Source organism: Palaemon carinicauda, chromosome 25 (genome assembly GCF_036898095.1).
Source record: "Palaemon carinicauda isolate YSFRI2023 chromosome 25, ASM3689809v2, whole genome shotgun sequence".
Taxonomy (NCBI): domain Eukaryota; kingdom Metazoa; phylum Arthropoda; class Malacostraca; order Decapoda; family Palaemonidae; genus Palaemon; species Palaemon carinicauda.
In genome coordinates this window covers 105,421,952-105,441,004 of record NC_090749.1, presented here as the reverse complement: position 1 = coordinate 105,441,004, position 19,053 = coordinate 105,421,952, and the positions used below count along the sequence as shown (strand labels likewise).

The window sequence follows — 19,053 nt, the reverse complement described above, 5'->3', positions numbered from 1 at the left end:
ATGTCATTCTAACAACAGGTTTTTTTTTTTTTTTTAACTATAAAGGACCTTGTTGCTTCATCATCTCTTTGCTGACCGGAGGAGGTTTCTTTCGATATCTCTTTCAAGAAGAAGATGGGTATTGCTACCTCTCTACCATGTCATCTTTTCCTTTTTTTTTTTTTTATTTCTTTGTCTCCCATAACCTCTTTATCCTCATTCAGTTGGTTATTATATTCTTATCGTTTCTTTTTTATTGTGACTTATATTATTTTCTTCTGTGTATTTTTTTACACAAGATCTTTGCTTGCTTTGCAATAAAGGGTAATTATATGTACGTCGTCAATTGACTATCTTATCTTCATGGGCTGTAAACTACCATTTTTCTGGGAAACTCTGCCTTCGTGATGTTTCAAGTCTTTAGTTTGTCATTTTTGTTGAGGACTTCGTGCTGTCAAGGTGCTTTGTGTGTTTGGTTATATTCCTGTTGTTCTGAAATAGATATGAATGAATTTCTTTGTCCCAATGACGGGTTTTGAAACCATGGTAGATCAGACTTGTTGGGTGATGGTATGGCCTTTATACTTTGTGTTACGTTAATAAGTTTTCACCGACCTCGCATGACCTCATGGTTTCACATGTACCCTTGCTGACAATTGACCCCAGTTATTTTTATCATCGTTTACATAATGGTGCATTACCAAAATAACCTCTTGTTTAATTCTTACCAAATAAACAAATAATCACGAGAAAGAAGCAATTAGGTACAAAACCCAATGCCATGGCTAGGTGGACTCGAATCGCTCAGGCTTCCTCTCGCACAAATGCTAAAATATAACTCCCCGAAGGGAACCAAAGCAAAAACAGCTAAAACAAAAGGCAAAGAGAAGTAGGTACTCAACTTCGACGAAGAAGAGGAAGCTGACATACGGAGAAAATCTTTGAAAAAAGGTGAAAAGAGCGCCCACAAAAATATCGCGGAGAAGGAATGAAGCGGCAGGGTCGTATGGGAGCACCGAAAGGTGATAGGATATGTAACGTCTCCTCACTTATCCTTCCCTTTAAAGGATTAGACTGGGTAAGGTCTATTCAGGGTGCAGATACCTATGGTTATCTTAGGATACGTCCCTGATTATACACGATATCTTCGGATAGTCGTTCGGGGGTTTGGAACCCCGTGATACCTGACGGTAATTCTCTTATAATATCAATCGCAGAAATATACAGTAGGAAGTTGTTGGAGGGAACTTCCATCAGGACGACATGGCTATCTCACCCAAAAATATTAAGGAGAGCGTCGAGATGATATCGCGACGCGACCAGAGAACTTATTGAGGGTCGAGACCCAAGCTAGCACGCTCCCTGACCCGGGCTTAGCCTCAGGGCACGTATCTATCCGCCTGAGGTTATCCCTCACAGAAAACGGAAGTAGGGTAAACTACACAAAACTCTGGTCGGATGGGAGGAGATCCCAGATACTCCTAAGAAAGTAGTTCGAGGTAAGTATGTTAGGAAAAATACAAATTACTTAAAATTTGTGATTTTTCCTACGTCAAAATCCCTCAAATTGCGAAGACTTTATCAGTCGCAGAATTAGTGCGGCTGTTCTGATGAATGCATCACTCCACCACAAAGCATAGCAACAGCCCATAAAGGGCCATCAAGTAGGACTGTCTAGTCTCTGTGCCGTCTGAAAGAGCTGGTTTTATAGAGAGTATTCCGAGCGACGTCTCGTTACTTTGGTTTGAGATCCTCAAGCTCTCTATGAACGCTTCCTGACTGTCTAAAAGTTGTCTATGTCCCAAAGAGGGAAGGGACAGGACACTCTCCTAGAGACGGACCATATATACATATGATTAGCTTCAAAGACCCTTTTCCACTCAAGCTACGACCATGGAGTGCCAGGCAATGGCTGCTGACTCAGCAGGCAGACCTATAGTTGCCTCCAAACCCCCTTTATCCCTAGCTCACAAGGACGGTCAGATTGTAGACACTAATAGAAACCTTCAGGTCTTGGGTATCAGAGAATTCTCGTCGATAAATCAGAAAGATACATTTGATGAGAACTCCTTCGAGTATTCAATTTTGTATAAGTGAAGATAGAATCAGGTAATATTAAAGAGCTCAACAGGAACGTCGTACTAACCAAGCGGCTGCTACAAAGACCCTCGTTTATGTGACGGCTTCGGGCTCACGTCAATTGGAAACTATCTCTGCGATCATATGATTTCAGTTTGAAGCTTCAACTTGTCAGGACGAATAGCGTTTGATTAGTTAGTGTATAAGCCATCTTTGCGGTGTTTGTTTCATGGGGGGAATTATTTATAGTTTTCTTCCTAGAGACTAACAACGTATACGTTGTCACCGGTGTGAGAGTAAGGGTACTTATTGATCCTAGTTTTTACAGAATACTAATATTATCATTTTGTAGCCAATTGTATTCCTGGTCTTTTTCGGATATATTTTAAGTATTGCATTAGTTATTAGAGTATTTTTTGTATATTAACCCATATTGTATTTGGTTTTCCATTTTGAATAATTGTCTCACTTTTGTCTTAATCCTAGTGAAATCAATCATCCAGTAAGTGTTTTTAATTATCAGAAGGTCCTCCGCTTACAAGCTTAATAGGTTACAAGAAGCTGTAAGTAGAATTTTATTAAATTTTTGACTGAATGTAGTCTTCATCTAACTCAGACGCTAACAGTTCTCATCTGCAATTGCCAAGAAATAGTCCTGTTTCATATTTCTAATGTCATCTTGCTTACTGCATTAAATAATTAAATTTTTTCATTATGAGATTTACGATTCCAGTTGAATTTGTCTTTGTATCTCTGATTGTTTAAGTTGAGGACCTTCTAGTATCAATTGTAATATATCTAATATATCTAATTGCTCGATGTATTATACCCTCCAACCCCATAGGGAAGACTGACCATGAAAATCGCCGCCATGAAGATGGCGAAGTTCGGTCAGACCGGCCTGAGAGAAGTCACCGGCGGGGTCTTGCCGACCAGGTCGGATCTCCTGAGCATGTCCTTCAGCCCGTTCAGGAGGCCCCGCACGGCCCTCCAGAAGGCCCAGGCCGTCGCTTCTAGTCACTCGGAAACGCACAAGGTGAAGACGGCCGCAGAGAGGAAGACCTACTCCGACGCGCTGCCGCCCAACGGCGCCATACGCTCGCTCGCGTCACAGCGGAAAAAGGTGACTGTCTAGGGTTGTGTCCGTTCACACTTTGCTGTCTTTCGTTGTGTAGTTGAACCTAGCTATCTTTCGCTGTTTTTCTTGGTATCTTTTTCAGTGTTTGGCCAACCTTGGTATATTAAACTGTGTTGTCCAACCTTACCATCTTTCACTGTGTTGTCCAACTTAATCTTTCACTGTATTGTTCTTGCCATCTTCACTGTATTGAACAACCTTGCTATCTTTAGCTGTGTTGCCCAACCTTACTGTCTTTCATTGTGTTGTCTAAGTTTGCTATCTTGAACTGTGTCGTCCAACCTTAGTATCTTTCACTTTGTTGTCCAACTTTGCTATATTTCACTGTTCTTCTTTCCATCTTCACAGTGTTGTCCAACTTTCCTATCTTAAACCGTGTCATCCAACCTTGCTATCTTTCGCCATTTTGACCAACCAGCTTTAAGCTTTCTTTTCACAGACTGGCCCAGAGCTACACAAAACTTTTGACAACAGCTTCAATACTGTTTTTGCCTTCCAACGTTCGCATGCTCCGCCGTGAGACCCCTCTCTTTCGTATCTTTGCTTTCTTTTTAGTTAACCTCGGGGAATTTTTATTCTCCACTGTCTTGTCACACATTTCTAACTTAATTTGTATTTTGATATTCGTCACTGCATATTAGTCCCCCAATATTGGGTCCATATAGGACATCATCTTAGGACATGCCTCATACCTTATCCCTTCCTCCTTTCCTTTTCCCCATCTTTGTGTATTAAATTACCTGGTCATTGTTTTTATATTATAATGAATTTATAACATCCAGTTATTCTTGAATTATGTTTATGAATGTCAAGTAAATTGGTAATTAACATTGTGGTGGTATTTAACTTCTGAAAATACTTTCTCATCGTATTTAATATTGATATGTTGAAGTGGTGAGGGTGAGATTCGGTGTAAGAAATGAGTTAGCAGCTAGAGTGGATATGAATGTGTTAAGGTGGTGTGGCCATGTTGAGAGAATGGAAAATGGCTGTCTGCTAAAGAAGGCAATGAATGCAAGAGTTAATGGGAGAAGTACAAGAGGAAGGCCAATGTTTGGGTGGATGGATGGAGTGAAGAAAGCTCTGGGTAATAGGAGGATAGATGTGAGAGAGGCAAGAGAGCGTGCTAGAAATAGGAATGAAGGGCGAGCGATTGTGACGCAGTTCCGGTAGGCCCTGCTGCTTCCTCCGGTGCCTTAGATGACCGCAGAGGTAGCAGCAGTAGGGGATTCAGCGTTATGAAGCTTCATCTGTGGTGGTAATGGGGGAGGGTGGGCTGTGGCACCCTAGCAGTACCAGCTGAACTCGGTTGAGTCCCTTGTCAGGCTGGGAGGAACGTAGAGAGTAGAGGTCCCTTTTTTGTTTTGTTTCATTTGTTAATGTTGGCTACCCCCCAAAATTGGGGGGAAGTGCCTTGGTATGTGTATGTATGTATGTATGTCAAACTAATTTCTATTTATTTTTGTTCCAGGTAAGTGTTGCTGTTGGACTGTCTCTTTCGAGCAATGTGAGTACTGAATGTCTGGTTTGTAGTCTCTGGAGAATGTGTAGTTATGTGTTAGGGGTAAGCCTTTGTCTGGTAAGTTTGTTCTATGTTGCGATTGATTTCAGAATTACAATTTTGCTCCTGTACTTCTTATTGTTGTTATTACTAGCTAAGCTATAACCCTATTTAGAAAAGCAGGGAAAAATATCCCAGTGAGGGAAGGCAATATGGAAACAGAGAGTAGTGTGCCCGAGTGTACCCTCAAGCTGGAGAACTCTAAACCAAGGTGTAGAAGGCCATGGTACAGAGGCTATGGGATTATCCAATGGTTTAATTTTGGAGTGTCCTTCTAGAAGAGGTGCTTACCATAGCTAAAGAGGCTCTTCTATCCTTACCAAGAGGAAAGTAGCTGCTGAACAATTACTGTGCAGTAGTGAAGCCTTTTGAGTAAGGAAGAAGATTTTTCTACATCAGTTTCTCAACACAGCAATGTTCTTGGCCTTGTCAGATAGACATTTTTTCTAATAATAAATGCCACCTGTATGCCAGCGAAAATGTGTAAAATGAATCTTGAGAAGCCGTCTTTTGTCACTTAAAAATGAACAGTAGAATCCAGTTTCTGTCAAAATAAAAAATGGAAGAAAACTGAAGTAATGTACAGCACTGTAGTAGTAGTAGGGTGGACAGGGAATCATCCGCCCGTTGAGATACTACCGCTGGAGAGTTATTGGGTCCTTTGACTAGCCAGGTACTATTTATCATATTACATCCTTCTCTGGTTACAGCTGATTTTCCCTTTGTCTACACATACACCGAATAGTCTGGCATATTCTTTCCATCTTCTCCGCTTTCCGCATACATCTGACAATGCGAAGATAACAGAAAAATTCTTCTTAACTCAAGGGGTTAACTACTACGCTGTATTTGTTCAGTGGCTACTCTCCTCTTGATAAAGGGTAGAAGAGACTTTAGTTATGATAAGCAAGACACTCCAAAATCAAACCATTGTTCTCTAGTCTTGGGTAGTGCCATAGCCTCTGTACCATGGTCTTCCACTGTCTTGGGTTAGAGTTCTCTTGCTCGAGGGTACACTCAGGCGCACTAATCTCCCCGTTTCCTTATTTCATTAACTCAATGGGCTATTTTTCCCTGTTGAAGTCCATATAGGGCTTGCAGCATCCTACTTTTCCAACTAGGGTTGTAGCTTAGCTAGTAATGATAATAATTAAATATACAATATAGAATTCTTTCTCCACGTTTCTAGTCTGATACAAACATGCACGAACGTGTTATTCATAACGTCGGTTTCAAAGTTTTGTCGCTTTCCAAGTGGGTTGTTTCTTGTTCTTTTTTATGTGCTCGTATTTCTTGCAATTCTTACTATTCTCTGAGGATTATTTGCTGTCTGGAAAGGACTCGTTTGCCTGGTGAAACTACCGTGTATTTTCTTATACATCTTAGAACACATGAGATGTATAAAATAAGTGTGGGAAACGTACTTTTCTGGGAGAACCTCCCCACCCCAGATATCTAGTATCCTAACCCTTGAGGACTGGAGTGCCGTCACTCCCACGCCAGGGAGCAAATCTAGAGGTACGGTTTTTTAAGTCCAGATAGCGAAGGATATACATTTGATTTCTCAGCGCCCAGGCGCTACTCCGAGCTCAGAATAGTACACCTCGATTGAGAGTGCTTGAGAAAATAATTAAATTTAAAGACAATACTGCACCTGCTGGCTTAATTTTAGAAGGATGATCGTTCACTTCAACAACTACAGTAGGAGATCACTTTGTGGTGTTTCAACCAGTCATACCTAATTCGGATTCTTTGCCTCAAACTGGAGCATGTAATAATCTTACTATCTATCGAGGGAGGGACCAAAATGTGTGTATAAATGTCCTGAACGGTTTACCTGATATTTTAAACTCGAGAAAAGAGTAAATGTACACGAATGAATTAGGGTAGATAAAGAAAGTGGAGATGCCAGTCGCCTGTATTGACCTTTATTCGTACCAGTTTACATTTAGCTTAACGAAACAATTGATTAGTCTAAACATAAAACCGAGGAGATTCGACAAATTACGTCGATAATCCGGTGAATGGAAGGATTTAGAAAAATCCATAAAATAACCTTAGACTATGCGTCTACTTAACCCTTTTACCCCCAAGGTAAGGTTAAATTTCCAGCACGTTTTGCTATATATTTTTTTTAAATTGCTCTAACAGCCTTAATTGTTGTTATAGAGAGGTCAGGTTGGTCTCATTCTTTTGGAAAATGCCTGAAGTTTCTCATAAAGTTATAAAAAATATGCAAAAACATGTAAATAAGTGTTTTGCAAGAACGTACCGGTACGTCCTTTGGGGGCGAAAAGGTTAATTGGTCCATGAAATGAGGGGTAGTCAAACACACAATGAATATAAAGTCAGTGTCCGGAAGGTTAAAAAACCAAAACCAAAACAGTAATGATATAAAGATTGCAATAAACTCCGCACCGTTGCCTGAATGTTCTATGCCAGACAGTGATCTAGAATTTAACAAATTATATCTTAACTCTGAGGGGGAATGTGGCTACACATTGACGCCTCTTTGACTCGTGTGGTATAGATCCCAATGGGCCAGGTGCTCTCCAAACTGGGTGCTTGCCGAAGTCAATTGTAGGTCCATGGCCCAGTCCTCGAGATTTCCCTTGTAACCGCTGTCGTTAACCCTTACCCCCAGGCTATTTGGAAATTTCCAACCCTTAACCTCCAGGGGTTATTTTTTTTTCAAGCACATTTTGCAGTATATTTTTTTTTAAATTGCTCTAACAGCCTCAATTTTCATCATAGAGAGCTCAGGTTGGTCTCATTCTCTTGGAAAATGCCTGAAGTTTCTCAAAAAATTATCAAAAATATGCAAAAAAAAAAAAAAAAATGTAAATAGCAGTTTTTTGCAAGGACGTACTGGTACGTCCATGGGGGTAAAGGGATGAGTTTTGTGAAACGTACCAGTACGTCCATGGCGGTAAAGGGATGAGTTTTATGAAACGTACCATTACGTCCATGGGGGTAAAGGGATGAGTTTTGTGAAACGTACCAGTACGTCCATGGCGGCAAAGGGATGAGTTTTATGAAACGTACCAGTACGTCCATGGGGGTAAAGGGATGAGTTTTGTGAAACGTACCAGTACGTCCATGGCGGTAAAGGGATGAGTTTTATGAAACGTACCGGTACGTCCATGGGGGTAAAGGGATGAGTTTTGTGAAACGTACCAGTACGTCCATGGCGGTAAAGGGATGAGTTTTATGAAACGTACCGGTACGTCCATGGGGGTAAAGGGATGAGTTTTGTGAAACGTACCAGTACGTCCTTTGGGGGTAAAAGGGTTAAGATAAGGGGAGCTGTCTCTGGTACAGGCGGGCTACTTCCTATTCTGGCTACACGAGACTAAAGGGGGAAACGGGACTCCCTGAGAGATTGACCTAGTTCAGTGTTCCGTGCGGCGCTACCGTCGTAGAGTTGACAGGTTGCAAGCGAGAGGCCGCTTACCTCTTCCCAAACGAGAAAAAAAGCTCCAGGGGAATATTCGCTAAAATAAAACCTAGCTCTGGCATGTACAATAGTAAATTTATTGAATGAAAAATCGGCAAAGGAGGTGCATGGCAGACAATAAATTGTCTAGGAAAACAAACTTGAAGGTTATCCATACATAAATAAATACACATAAATTCTAATGTATAATTTGCAACCAAGATCAAGAAAATTTATTAGTTCAGAATAAGCTGCTCAAGGAAATAAGAGACTTTTCGCCCAGACAAGTAATTACCACCAAAGAAGTCTACCCGTCGTGTTGTCACGAAAATTGATCCCGATAGATAGGATAGAAAACGATGAGAGTAGCTAAATGAACTAAAACAAGAAAATGCGTAGGGGTAACTAAACCATGTCAGGAATGAGTTACATAGAAATAAAGTAAATATAATTTACAATGTTCACATGTTCTCCTCACACAATGAACTGTATGTATTTCTCAAATAAGAGTTTTCAGTGACCCTATAGTTAAAATTTCGTTCTTCCCTCTCGCTGTCCGACATCTTAACTTCATCATGAGTGAATGGCCTCCGTGGTGCTGTATGCCCTTCGGTATGATACGTAATGACCCTTAGTGGCAGTAGTAGCATTTAGCTAAGCTACAACCCTAGTTAAACAAGACAACGTTCACTGCAATTTTGAACTTTAGTTCCAACGACTCAACTGCCTGATTTAGGAAGATTCGTCCCTAATCTGGTCGCAGGTGGAATAAAACTTCTAGAATACAGTACAGTACTACTCCCTAATCTGGTCGCAGGTGAAATAAAACTTCTAGAATACAGTACAGTACTACTCAATATTGAGCCTGCCATTCATCCTGTTTGAAAGATTGGAAAATGATGAAATAAGAAGAATGGCAGATGTGAAGATTACAGACATGAGAAGAGTGTCACGACTGAGATGGTTTGAGCACGTGTTGAAAATGGATGGTGGGGAGGGAGTGAGGAGGGCTTGAAAGGAACCTGTTAGGAGAAGATCAAGAGGGAGGCAGAGAATTAGATGACAAGATAAATTGAAGGATGATATGGAGAGAAAAGGGTTGGTGGAAGAGGATGCCTTTGATTGAAGGCATTAGAGAGGGTGCATCGGGCAACCGACTCCTTATACAAATTGTGGTTATAGACCGCCTATTTTCACATTTGCTTCTTGGATTGTATTTTTCATCCAATTCTTTCCCTCCTTTTGCAAGGCTATGGAATCCTCTACTTTTTCCCCATGGGTTAAGATCTGTGCAAGAGTAGGACATGAAAGATTTTGCTTTGAAAGTTTTTCTGTCTTATACAGTATAGCATCTATTCATTTATTGAAGAAGTTCCTGAAATATTGGAAAAGTCTTCAATATCTTTTTAAGGAGAATTTTAAACCCTCTGGATGCTTTGTATGCAAGACTTCGATCTGTGATAATGTCCCCATCTTGACGACAAGTGTAAACGGTAAAATCTTTGGTGTGTTTGGTGAACCAAGATTGTTGAAAGAATTAGTTGTCAGCAAAACTAATTCCTCCTTTTGTTTTGAATATGCAAATTTTGCAGGAAGCTATTTATATTTGTTACTCTGTCGGTATTTCCCGCGGTGCTCTCATTGATGTCTTCTTAATGTCAGTTCTTCCGTTTGTAGTTTAAACACGGAAGTTGTGTTCTATCTAAGTGAACTCCCAAAAAAGTCCTATGTCTATTCTTCCATTTTAAACATAAGACTTACCCGGTATTTATATACATAGCTATACGTCCCTGACATCCGGCAGAAATTTCAAAACTCGCGGCAATCGTAGATTGGGTAGCCAGGTGTACCACCTGCGCGCCCCTACCGAGGTATCTGGAACCATTCCATGATTCCTCAGATCTTCCCTGCCATTCACGCCGGCAACATCATTGGATTTTTCACTCGCTGTAACCTGTATAATTGCAGTCATCTTGGTGATGTACAATTTACTGTTGGCTTTCGCTAGTTTGGTTTTATTTCGACAGAGTAGTGGTTGGGTTATGATCGATATGTTCATAAATTGAAAGGAGTAGGATTAGGAGGTTTTTCCACCTACTGAAAAAATAATGAACCTACTCTTACATGATGGCGGTAGGTAAACACTCCGCCAACACCATGACGTCACTATCATACGACGTAATCTACGTAGTTATGTAGTATGACTTGCATTTTCATTTCTTTTTCAATACAGAGAATGGAAAGTAAAACTCTCCTCACAAACTAGAAGTAGTTTAGTTTTTATATAAAAGGAATATATATTTAAAATATATTTTTCCTATTAGTGGTCTTTATTTAGATAAACGATCTATTTTCAGAGTTTAAATAAGTAGCGTACAGTTAAAGTTACGCTACGCAATTCTCAGTCAATCGATACAGTATCACAAATTACTTTGTATTGTTATTTATGAAAAGTAAAATTCTACTTAAAAACCAAAGTACGTATTTAAGTTCTTATAATACAAAAGGAATATATTATTTTTAAGAACATATTTGTCCTATTAGTATACTTTATTTAGAGAATCATCGATCTATTTTCAGAGTTCAAATAAACTAGCGTACAGTTAAAGTTACGCAACGTTGTTCTCAGACAATCGATACAGTCTCACAAATTACTTTGCATCCTTATTTATTTTTGGTTTCGATATTGGGTTGTCTGATATTAATCAAATAACCTATTGAATTCTTATTCAAGCCCTTGGCGGAAGATTAATATCTCTCCCAGCGGGCAGGTCTAATTAATATTTCACATTTGATGTACTTTCTTTTTACAAGGTAAAAGGCTTATATGTCTTTCCTTTGGTCTTATGTGAAAGAATATTAAAAAGTGAAATTTTCAGTGCTAGTTAGTGCAGTGATCTTAATCAGTCAGTTGAGGGTGCGTCTTCTCGAATCTGTCGTTATCCTAGCCTTAGACCTCTTCCAAGCTCCCCAACCCCTGGGAGAAGGAATGTCGATCGGCGAAGGGAAACGAGAGGCGTTAGCGCTTAAGCAGACGTCCCCTCAAGCATTCCGGTTGCCGCTTCCCAGGACGCTCGCCCTCGCTGTTTGTAAGGCGAGGTAAAAGTGTTATCTTCACTGTCGGTTGAGTCAGCTCACAGACAGAGCTGGCGTCTTACATATTTCACTTCCTTCTAGACAAATAGCTAGCATCAAGAAGGACGCCGAGCGTTAATGAATGGACTATATTACGCCAAGCGTTGAGTGGCTGGAAGTCGTGACACGTAACACCGAGCGTGACGTCATCGAGCTTGCAGCGGGAAGTCATTGGATGATTAGCGTGACGTCATCGAGCTTCCTGTAGAACGTCGAGCGTCCAGCACTACTAACGATGCTGTAAGAGTTGACACGATGTTTGGAACTGAGTGCAACTTCTTTGTCTCTCTTGTTGGATGAGCGAATGTTCTAAACGCAAACATCATAGTTCTGAGTGTCTGAATCGCGAGCACCATTGTTCCGAGAATCACGTGGCGCCGAACATCAAGCAGTTGCAGGGCGTCAAGCGTCCTGCAGTTGGACTTGACGTCGAGCGTCAAGCAGTTACGTGACGTCGAGCGTCAAGCGGTTGGACGTGACGCCGAGTTTCAAACGTAGTTCCGAGCGTCTCAACCGCGAACGTCATTGTTCCGAGAGTCATTTGGCGCCGAACGTCAAGCAGTTGCATGGCGTCTAGCATCCAACAGTTGGACTTAACGCAACCTGTTAGACGTGACGTCGAGCATCAGGACTCAGATGTTGTGATTACACCAGTTAGGCCGAACGTTGAGATCGAGAACGTCTTAGTTCCGATCGCTATGACCGCGAGCGTCTAGCGTTGGAACATAGTTATACGAGGTGATATAACTGAAAATATACAGAGGAAAATATTAACTGGAAGAATTATTTTCACACACCAAGGCCCGCCTGTACAGGCTCTTGGTGTCTAATGGAGGGCGAGAAATAAACCCCTAAAAGTAAGTAAAAGTAGGTAATGATCCTGGACCCATTGAGGCCAGAATTACAGGACCTTAAGGAGTTAACTCCTAGGAAACAAATCTCTACCTTGGTTAGAGACTTGTAGGAAGAAAGGATCGACAATCTCCTTTCCATTATCTTTTAGAGGAATTCTCGTAGGAGAAGATCCTAAGTTCCTTCATCCTTCGGTTAACTTATAGAAACTCATGAGAGTTTTTTCTGAAGAGTTTCCGAATTATTTTGTGCCTGCTGCTCCTCGTCCCGCCTTCAGAGTTTTCGCTAAGGAAGGCGTCGAAGGAGTCTCTGTTTACTAAGATGGTGCTGTCTCGATCATCTAATAGAGCTTTGAGGATGATGGGAGACTGGATGCAATCCAAGTATGCCAGGATAGCAAGGGTGGAGGTCTAGCCACGTTAGGGTCGAGTACCTTGTGACAGCCCCACAGAGACTTTTACAGCCCCCTGGGTGGATCGCTGAGTCTCTCAAGGAATGCTGGTAAATGAGACAAAAATCTATGAAACCAACTTCCTTATCAGGTATGCCAGGATAGCAAGGGTGTAGGTCTAGCCACGTTAAGGTCAAGGACCTTGTGGCAGCCCCACAGAGACTTTTACAGCCCCCTGGGTGGGTCACTGAGTCTCTTAAGGAATGCAGGTAAATGAGGCATAAAAACCTATGAAACCAGCTTCCTTATCAGGTATGCCAGGATAGCAAGGGTGGAGGTCTAGCCACATTAAGGTCGAGGACCTTGTGGCAGCCCCACTGAGACTTTTACAGCCCCCTGTGTGGATCGCTGAGTCTCTTAAGGAATGCAGGCAATGAGGCAGGATAACTTTGAATCAGAAGTCAGAATTGAGGTACGCACCACCCCTTTTTTCTTTCTCTCTTCTCCCTCAAGAGTTGGTCAAAGACACAGGTTTTTGTGTCTTAATCAGCAAGAAAGTTTCTGCATACTTTTTCTCTAAACCGCACAGACAACAGTAGGAGCCAGACTTAACTAATTCTGGCGAGCCTGAGAGAGGAGAGGAGCAGACCTTTGGTCCGTGCTATTACTAAAGGATGGATGCCAAATTTTTTTTCCTAGTGAAACCTCCTTTATTAGTTACTCTGATAGACCTCTCTGCCAAATTCAGAGAGGAGTCAAAGAGACAGACTATGCAACATCAAATGTCTCTCTTTTGGGAGAGGGAGGCGATTGTCTGGTCCTGGATGTAACTGCTCTCAACGCCTTCGTTTAGAAGTCAAGTTCTCCATGGAGACATCGAAATCAGTCCTTACAACAGTAGAAAAGGTCCACTGGATGGTTTCTTTAGACCTCCAGGATGCTTACTTCCACCTCCTCATCCATCCGAACTTCGAGCAATTCCTGAAGGTTCGTGTATCGGAGGAAGTTGTCCAGTTTTGGGCTCTTTGTTTTGGCCTAAGCACCATCCCTCAAATAGGTGGTGTGTCTGCTAGGACCTGTGTTTCTTCTATCCCTAAACCCTGGGAGAAGGAATGTCAAACGTTCTAACCATAGACCTCTTCCAAGGAATATCGACCATAGCTCTCTTCCAAGCTCCCCAAACCCCTGGGAGAAGGAATGTCGAATGACAAAAAGAAACCAGAGGCTTTAGCTCCCGAGCAGACGCCTCCTCGAACATACCTTTTACCTTTTGACGCTTCCCAGGACGCTCACCTTCATCATAGGAAAGGTGAGGTAAAAGTTTTTTCGTCATCTTCGGATAACGCAGCGCCCAGACGAGGCTGGCGTCAAGCTTCCAGACCTCTGAAGAGGAAGGTGGACACGGTCATTCACCGTCCTATCGTGACACCGCAAGCTTCTGGTTGTAGGCTTTGGAGCAGTCCTGAGAGTTTTTAATTCTACGAAGAAAGCTCTCCTGCCAAGGGTCCTTTAAGGACATCAGCAACTGTCAAGAAATGTCCAACTCACGCAGTTGCAGGACAGTTGTCTGAGCCTGGCTTGACCTAGGTTCATGCTCCTCCTCCTCCATCAGTCTGGTTATCGTCTTCTGGGCGCTCTGCGCGCTCTTTAAACAGCATAGAAAGCGAGCTTGTGGTAGATGTGATGTCTCCTGTACCACAACAAGTGGACCCTAATTTTAATATGCTGCAAGATATACAATACAACAGGAACTCTCTTCACTCGTGCAAGTTTATCAGCCTGCGGACAACAAGAGAGTTGCAGGCCTGGACCCTGAGCATCAGGAAGCTTCACACCTGGACGCCAAGCGTCTTAAGGCTTCTAGTCGAGAGGTTCTTGACAACGAACGTCTTTAAAACTCCATCGTTAGAAGGCGTGTTTCAGCCGCTTTAACCAAAGGAGTCAAGCAGCCAAACGTGACGTCGAGGGTTCTGCTTTAACGTGACGTCGAGGGTTCTGCTTTAACGTGACGTCGAGCGTCAAGCGGGACACGATGTCAAGCATCAAGTAGAACGTGACGTTGAACAGCTCGTGACATGGACGTGTACGCTTTCCACTGTTCAAAATTCATTACTAAGTAATGCAAAAAATTTGGGTCACACAAAGGGACCAGATTGACTCTAGTGGCCCACTTTTGGCCCTCAAGAAAGTGGTTCACAGAGGTTCTGGAATCGATGATAAACACTCCAAGAAGCTTTTCATTAAGAGTAGTTCTACTCAAACAACTCCACTTGGAAAGATACCATCAATAATCTCCAAGCTCTTCATCTAACTGTCTTCAGATTATCTGAAAACTCACAAGAGCTAGAGGTTTTTCGAAGGAAGCAGCTAGGGCTATTGCAAGAGCAAGAAGGACGTGTACCGTCTAGGTTTACCGATCCAAGTGGGAAGTTTTTAGAGTGGTGCAGTCAACTCTGTTTCCTCATCCAGTACCTCTATAACTCAGATTGCTGACTTCCTGTTATATCTTTGAAGGAAACGTAATTTTTTCATCCTCTACCATCAAGGAATACAAGAATATGTTAGCAACCGTATTCAGGCCAACACTTGGACCTTTCTTATGTTAAAGACCTACAGGAACTTCTCTAATCGTTTGAAACATCAAAGCATAGTTCCAGGATTCACCAGCTTGGAATCTGGATTTAGTCCTGAAGTTCATTAAGAGTGACAGGTTTCAGCCCTTGCATTCAGCTTCATTTAAGGACCTCACAATGAAGACACTATTTTTGGTCAATCTGGCGACAGCTAAAAGAGTCAGTGGGATTCATGTTTTTAGTTAAAACGTTGGTTTCCTCGAGATACAAAGCTATCGGCTCATTGCAGTTAGGCTTTCTTGCCAAGAATAAACGCTCTTCTCAACCTTGGCCCATGGCTTTTGAGTTTCCGAACCTTTCGGATGTGGTTGGCGAGGAGTTGGAGAAGGGTCCTGTGTCCAGTAAGAGCCCTGAAGTTCTTCCTGGACTGAGCGGAAAAGTTGCGAGGCAAGACAGAACCTCTTTGGTGCTCAGTCTAGAAGCCCTCGTTACAGAGGTCGAAGAATGCACTTTCATTCTTCTTCAGGCTCTTGATAAGAGAAACTCATGCACATTGCAGTAAGGCAGACCGCAAGAGTTTTTAAGTCAGACGCATGAGGTTAGAACTGTAGCAACTTTGGTGGCCTTCAGGCAGAATAAATCGTTGCAGAGTATTATGGACACAACCTTTGGGAGGAGTAAATCTGTGTTCGCTTCACATTATTTAAAACGTGTCCAGACTCTTTATGAGGACTGCTTCACTCTGGGACCATTCGTAGCAACGAGTGCAGTAGTGGGGGAAGGATCCACCACTACATTCCCATAATCCTAATACCCTTTTCTTCTCTTGGAATTTTTGTATTTTTATGGTTGTTCGTGGAGATTGCGACAGTCTTCCACAATCATTGACTTTAGTCAGGTGGTCGTTTTGTTCCTTGAGAGCGCCCCGGAACAAGGGTATTGGAGGAGGTCCTGTCACATAGAAGTTTTTAGACCGGTTTGACAGCTCCTAGAGGTCTTCAGCCCCATGGGTGGATCGCTGGATCTCATAAGGAAAGCGGACATTATGAAGGAATTCATTGAAGTCAGCTTCCTTATCAGGTACGAACCCTTAAGCTTGTTTATTAACTCTTAAGTAAAATTCCAATAATGTTGGCTGTCTCTAACCCTCCACCAAAGGTGTTAATCAGCTATATATATAACTACCTGGTAAGTCTTATGTTTAAAAATTATATTTTCATTATAAAATAAATTTTTGAACATACTGTACTTACCCAGTAGTTGTATATAATTAAATTCCCACCCTCCTCCCCTCTAGAGACTAGAGGCATGGAAGATCTGAGGAATCATGGAATGGTTCCAGGTACCTCGCTAGGGGCACGCAGGTAGTACACCTGGCTACCCAATCTGCGATTGCCGCGAGTTTTGAAATTTCTGCCGGACGTTAGGAACGTATAGCTATATATATAACTACCGGGTAAGTATGTTCAAAAATTTATTTCATAATGAAAATGTGTTTTCAACACAAAATTGTGTTACTTCTCTTTTATCCAAAAAAGTACGTTGGTTCTTCCATTTGTATCTTTGACACGAAATTACGTTACCGGTACTTCATGATTTGCAAAAAAGATATAGGACGTCATATCTCATGAAATGCTAGATCGCTCATCCATGTAAATTATTAACTGACTGATACAGTCCTTTTCAGAATAACTCGCCAAAAAGAGGTGTTAGCCTGTAGTTTTCTTTTGAGAAAGATCTCGATAGAATTTATGATATGTTATTAACCGTTTTACCCCCAATGGACGTACTGGTACGTTTCACAAAACTCCTCCCTTTACCCCCATGGATGTACTGGTACGTCCTTGGAAAACACTGCTATTTACATTTTTTTTTTTTTGCATATTTTTGATAACTTTATGAGAAACTTCAGGCATTTTCCAAGAGAATGAGACCAGCCTGACCTCTCTATGACAAAAATTAAGGCTGTTAGAGCAATTTAGAAAATATATATTGCAAATGTGCTTGAAAAAATAAAATGCCTGGGGATTAAGGGTTGGAAATTACAAATAACCCGGGGGTAAAAGGGTTAATCACCTTGGTTTAGACATTATCTTGTTCGCATCAATTCTTACAAAGGCCCTGTGCTGTAATTTCTAAGACAGTTCTCCAACACGAGTTTTTGTCCTTCCTCCTGGCCACAGAAGAGAATGCTTCATTCAATTAATATTACTGTAAGGTTAATCAACTGTCGTTAATCTGTTGTATTGTACATCATTACGATGGTAAAATTTAACTTTAAGCTTTGATAATTACCGAAGACACTGTAAAATCCCTTTGCGATATGGGTCTTCTGTGGTTCTTTTCGTAATGTATGTATAACTCTCTCTCTCTCTCTCTCTCTCTCTCTCTCTCTCTCTCTCTCTCTCCTCTCTCTCTCTCTCTCTCTCTCTCTCTCTCTCTCTCTCATGACCACATTTGTCAGGCATCTTCCAACACCGTAATTTCTTCGTTGATTATTTATGCGTCTAGAATTTTGTAAAATACAGCCAGACGTTAAGGAAATAACTCTCAGGTCCCCCTTTTTCCTTTCTAGAACAATTGTGTGTATTTCAGCCCTGAGACAAAAGACTGAAGCGATTGTTTTTACAATTCACCAGATACTGGGAAACGAGCGCATGAAGTTATATAACACCAAATGGAAGAGTCATTAATAGACAAGGACTTGAAATTCACTCATATAACGATATTGGCCTCCACTTGCTGCTCCTTGTTACATAGCTGAATATGCTATAGACAATTTCTTTTAATGAGGCGCATTTGTACTAACTCGCAGCGGTGTCCTTTTAGCTCAGAAAAAGTTTCCTGCTATCTGATTGGTTAGAATTATCTTGTTCAACCAATCAGCGATCAGGAAACTTTTCCAAGCTAAAAGGGAACTGCTGCGAGTCGGTGCAAATCTGCCTCGCTAAAAAAATTGACTATAGGTGCTGTATTTTGTCCAGTACTGTGTAATACAGTTTAAAACAAATAAAAACAGTTGTTTCATTATTACTAGCTAAGCTACACCCCTAATTGGAAAAGCATCATAAGCCCAAGGGCTCCAAACGGGAAAAATAGCCCAGTGAGGAAAGGAAATAAGGAAATAAATAAACTACAGTACATGAGAAGCAGTGAATAGTTAATGTAGAATATTTTAAAATCGGTAACAACGTTAAAATAGGTATATCAAATATGAAATATGAAGAGGGACTCGTGTCAGTGTGTTCGACATGAGAACATTCGCTGCAAGTTTGAACTTCTGAAGGGGGTTAGGTATAGTTTAATATGATACTGTTGGTTCTCTGTTTTTTTGTCTTTCTCCCGGAATCTTCGTTGCGACTGTAGTTAGGTGTGTATAATAATAATGATAATAATAATAATAGTAATAATATAATAATGATAATAATAATAATAGTAATAATTAATAATACTAATACTAATAATACCACTAATAAAATTAATAACAATAATAATAATAATAATAATAAATAATAATTAAAATAATTATAATAATAATAGTAATAATAATAATAATAATAATGATAATAATAATAATAATAATAATAATGATAATAATAATAAAATTAATAATAACAATAACATTAATAATAAGAATAATAATAATAATAGTAATAATACTAATACTAATAATAACAACAATACAGTAGTAATAATACTAACAATAAAATTAATAACAATAATAAAAATAATGCTATTCAAACGGCTCGAAGAGCCGGAGTCAGCCACAAATGCAAAAGTCAGGCGAAAACAGACTTTTTTTCAATGTGAATTAATATCCTTATGGACTGAGTACTCCACTGGAATGGGGAAGGATTACTGATTGTTAATGATACTTAATTGATTGGAGACAGTGAGGAGAAGCTGCAG

The 19,053-nt window shown here is 40.8% G+C and overlaps 1 protein-coding gene across 3 annotated transcripts in view; it reads left to right on the top strand.

Annotated features, from left to right (window-relative positions):
• LOC137618809 (dentin sialophosphoprotein-like) overlaps nucleotides 1–17,941 on the top strand; it is a 75,068-nt gene extending 57,127 nt beyond the window's left edge. For 2 of the 3 annotated variants that reach the window (XM_068349017.1, XM_068349016.1), the window contains 2 exons: nucleotides 2,903–3,181; nucleotides 17,720–17,941. In XM_068349017.1, coding sequence (XP_068205118.1) covers nucleotides 2,903–3,181; nucleotides 17,720–17,758 — 318 coding nt within the window. In that variant the 3' untranslated portion in view covers nucleotides 17,759–17,941. The remainder of the gene's footprint in view (nucleotides 1–2,902; nucleotides 3,182–17,719) is intronic. The other variant, XM_068349014.1, reaches the window with a different exon arrangement.
• Nucleotides 17,942–19,053: the final 1,112 nt, after the last annotated feature.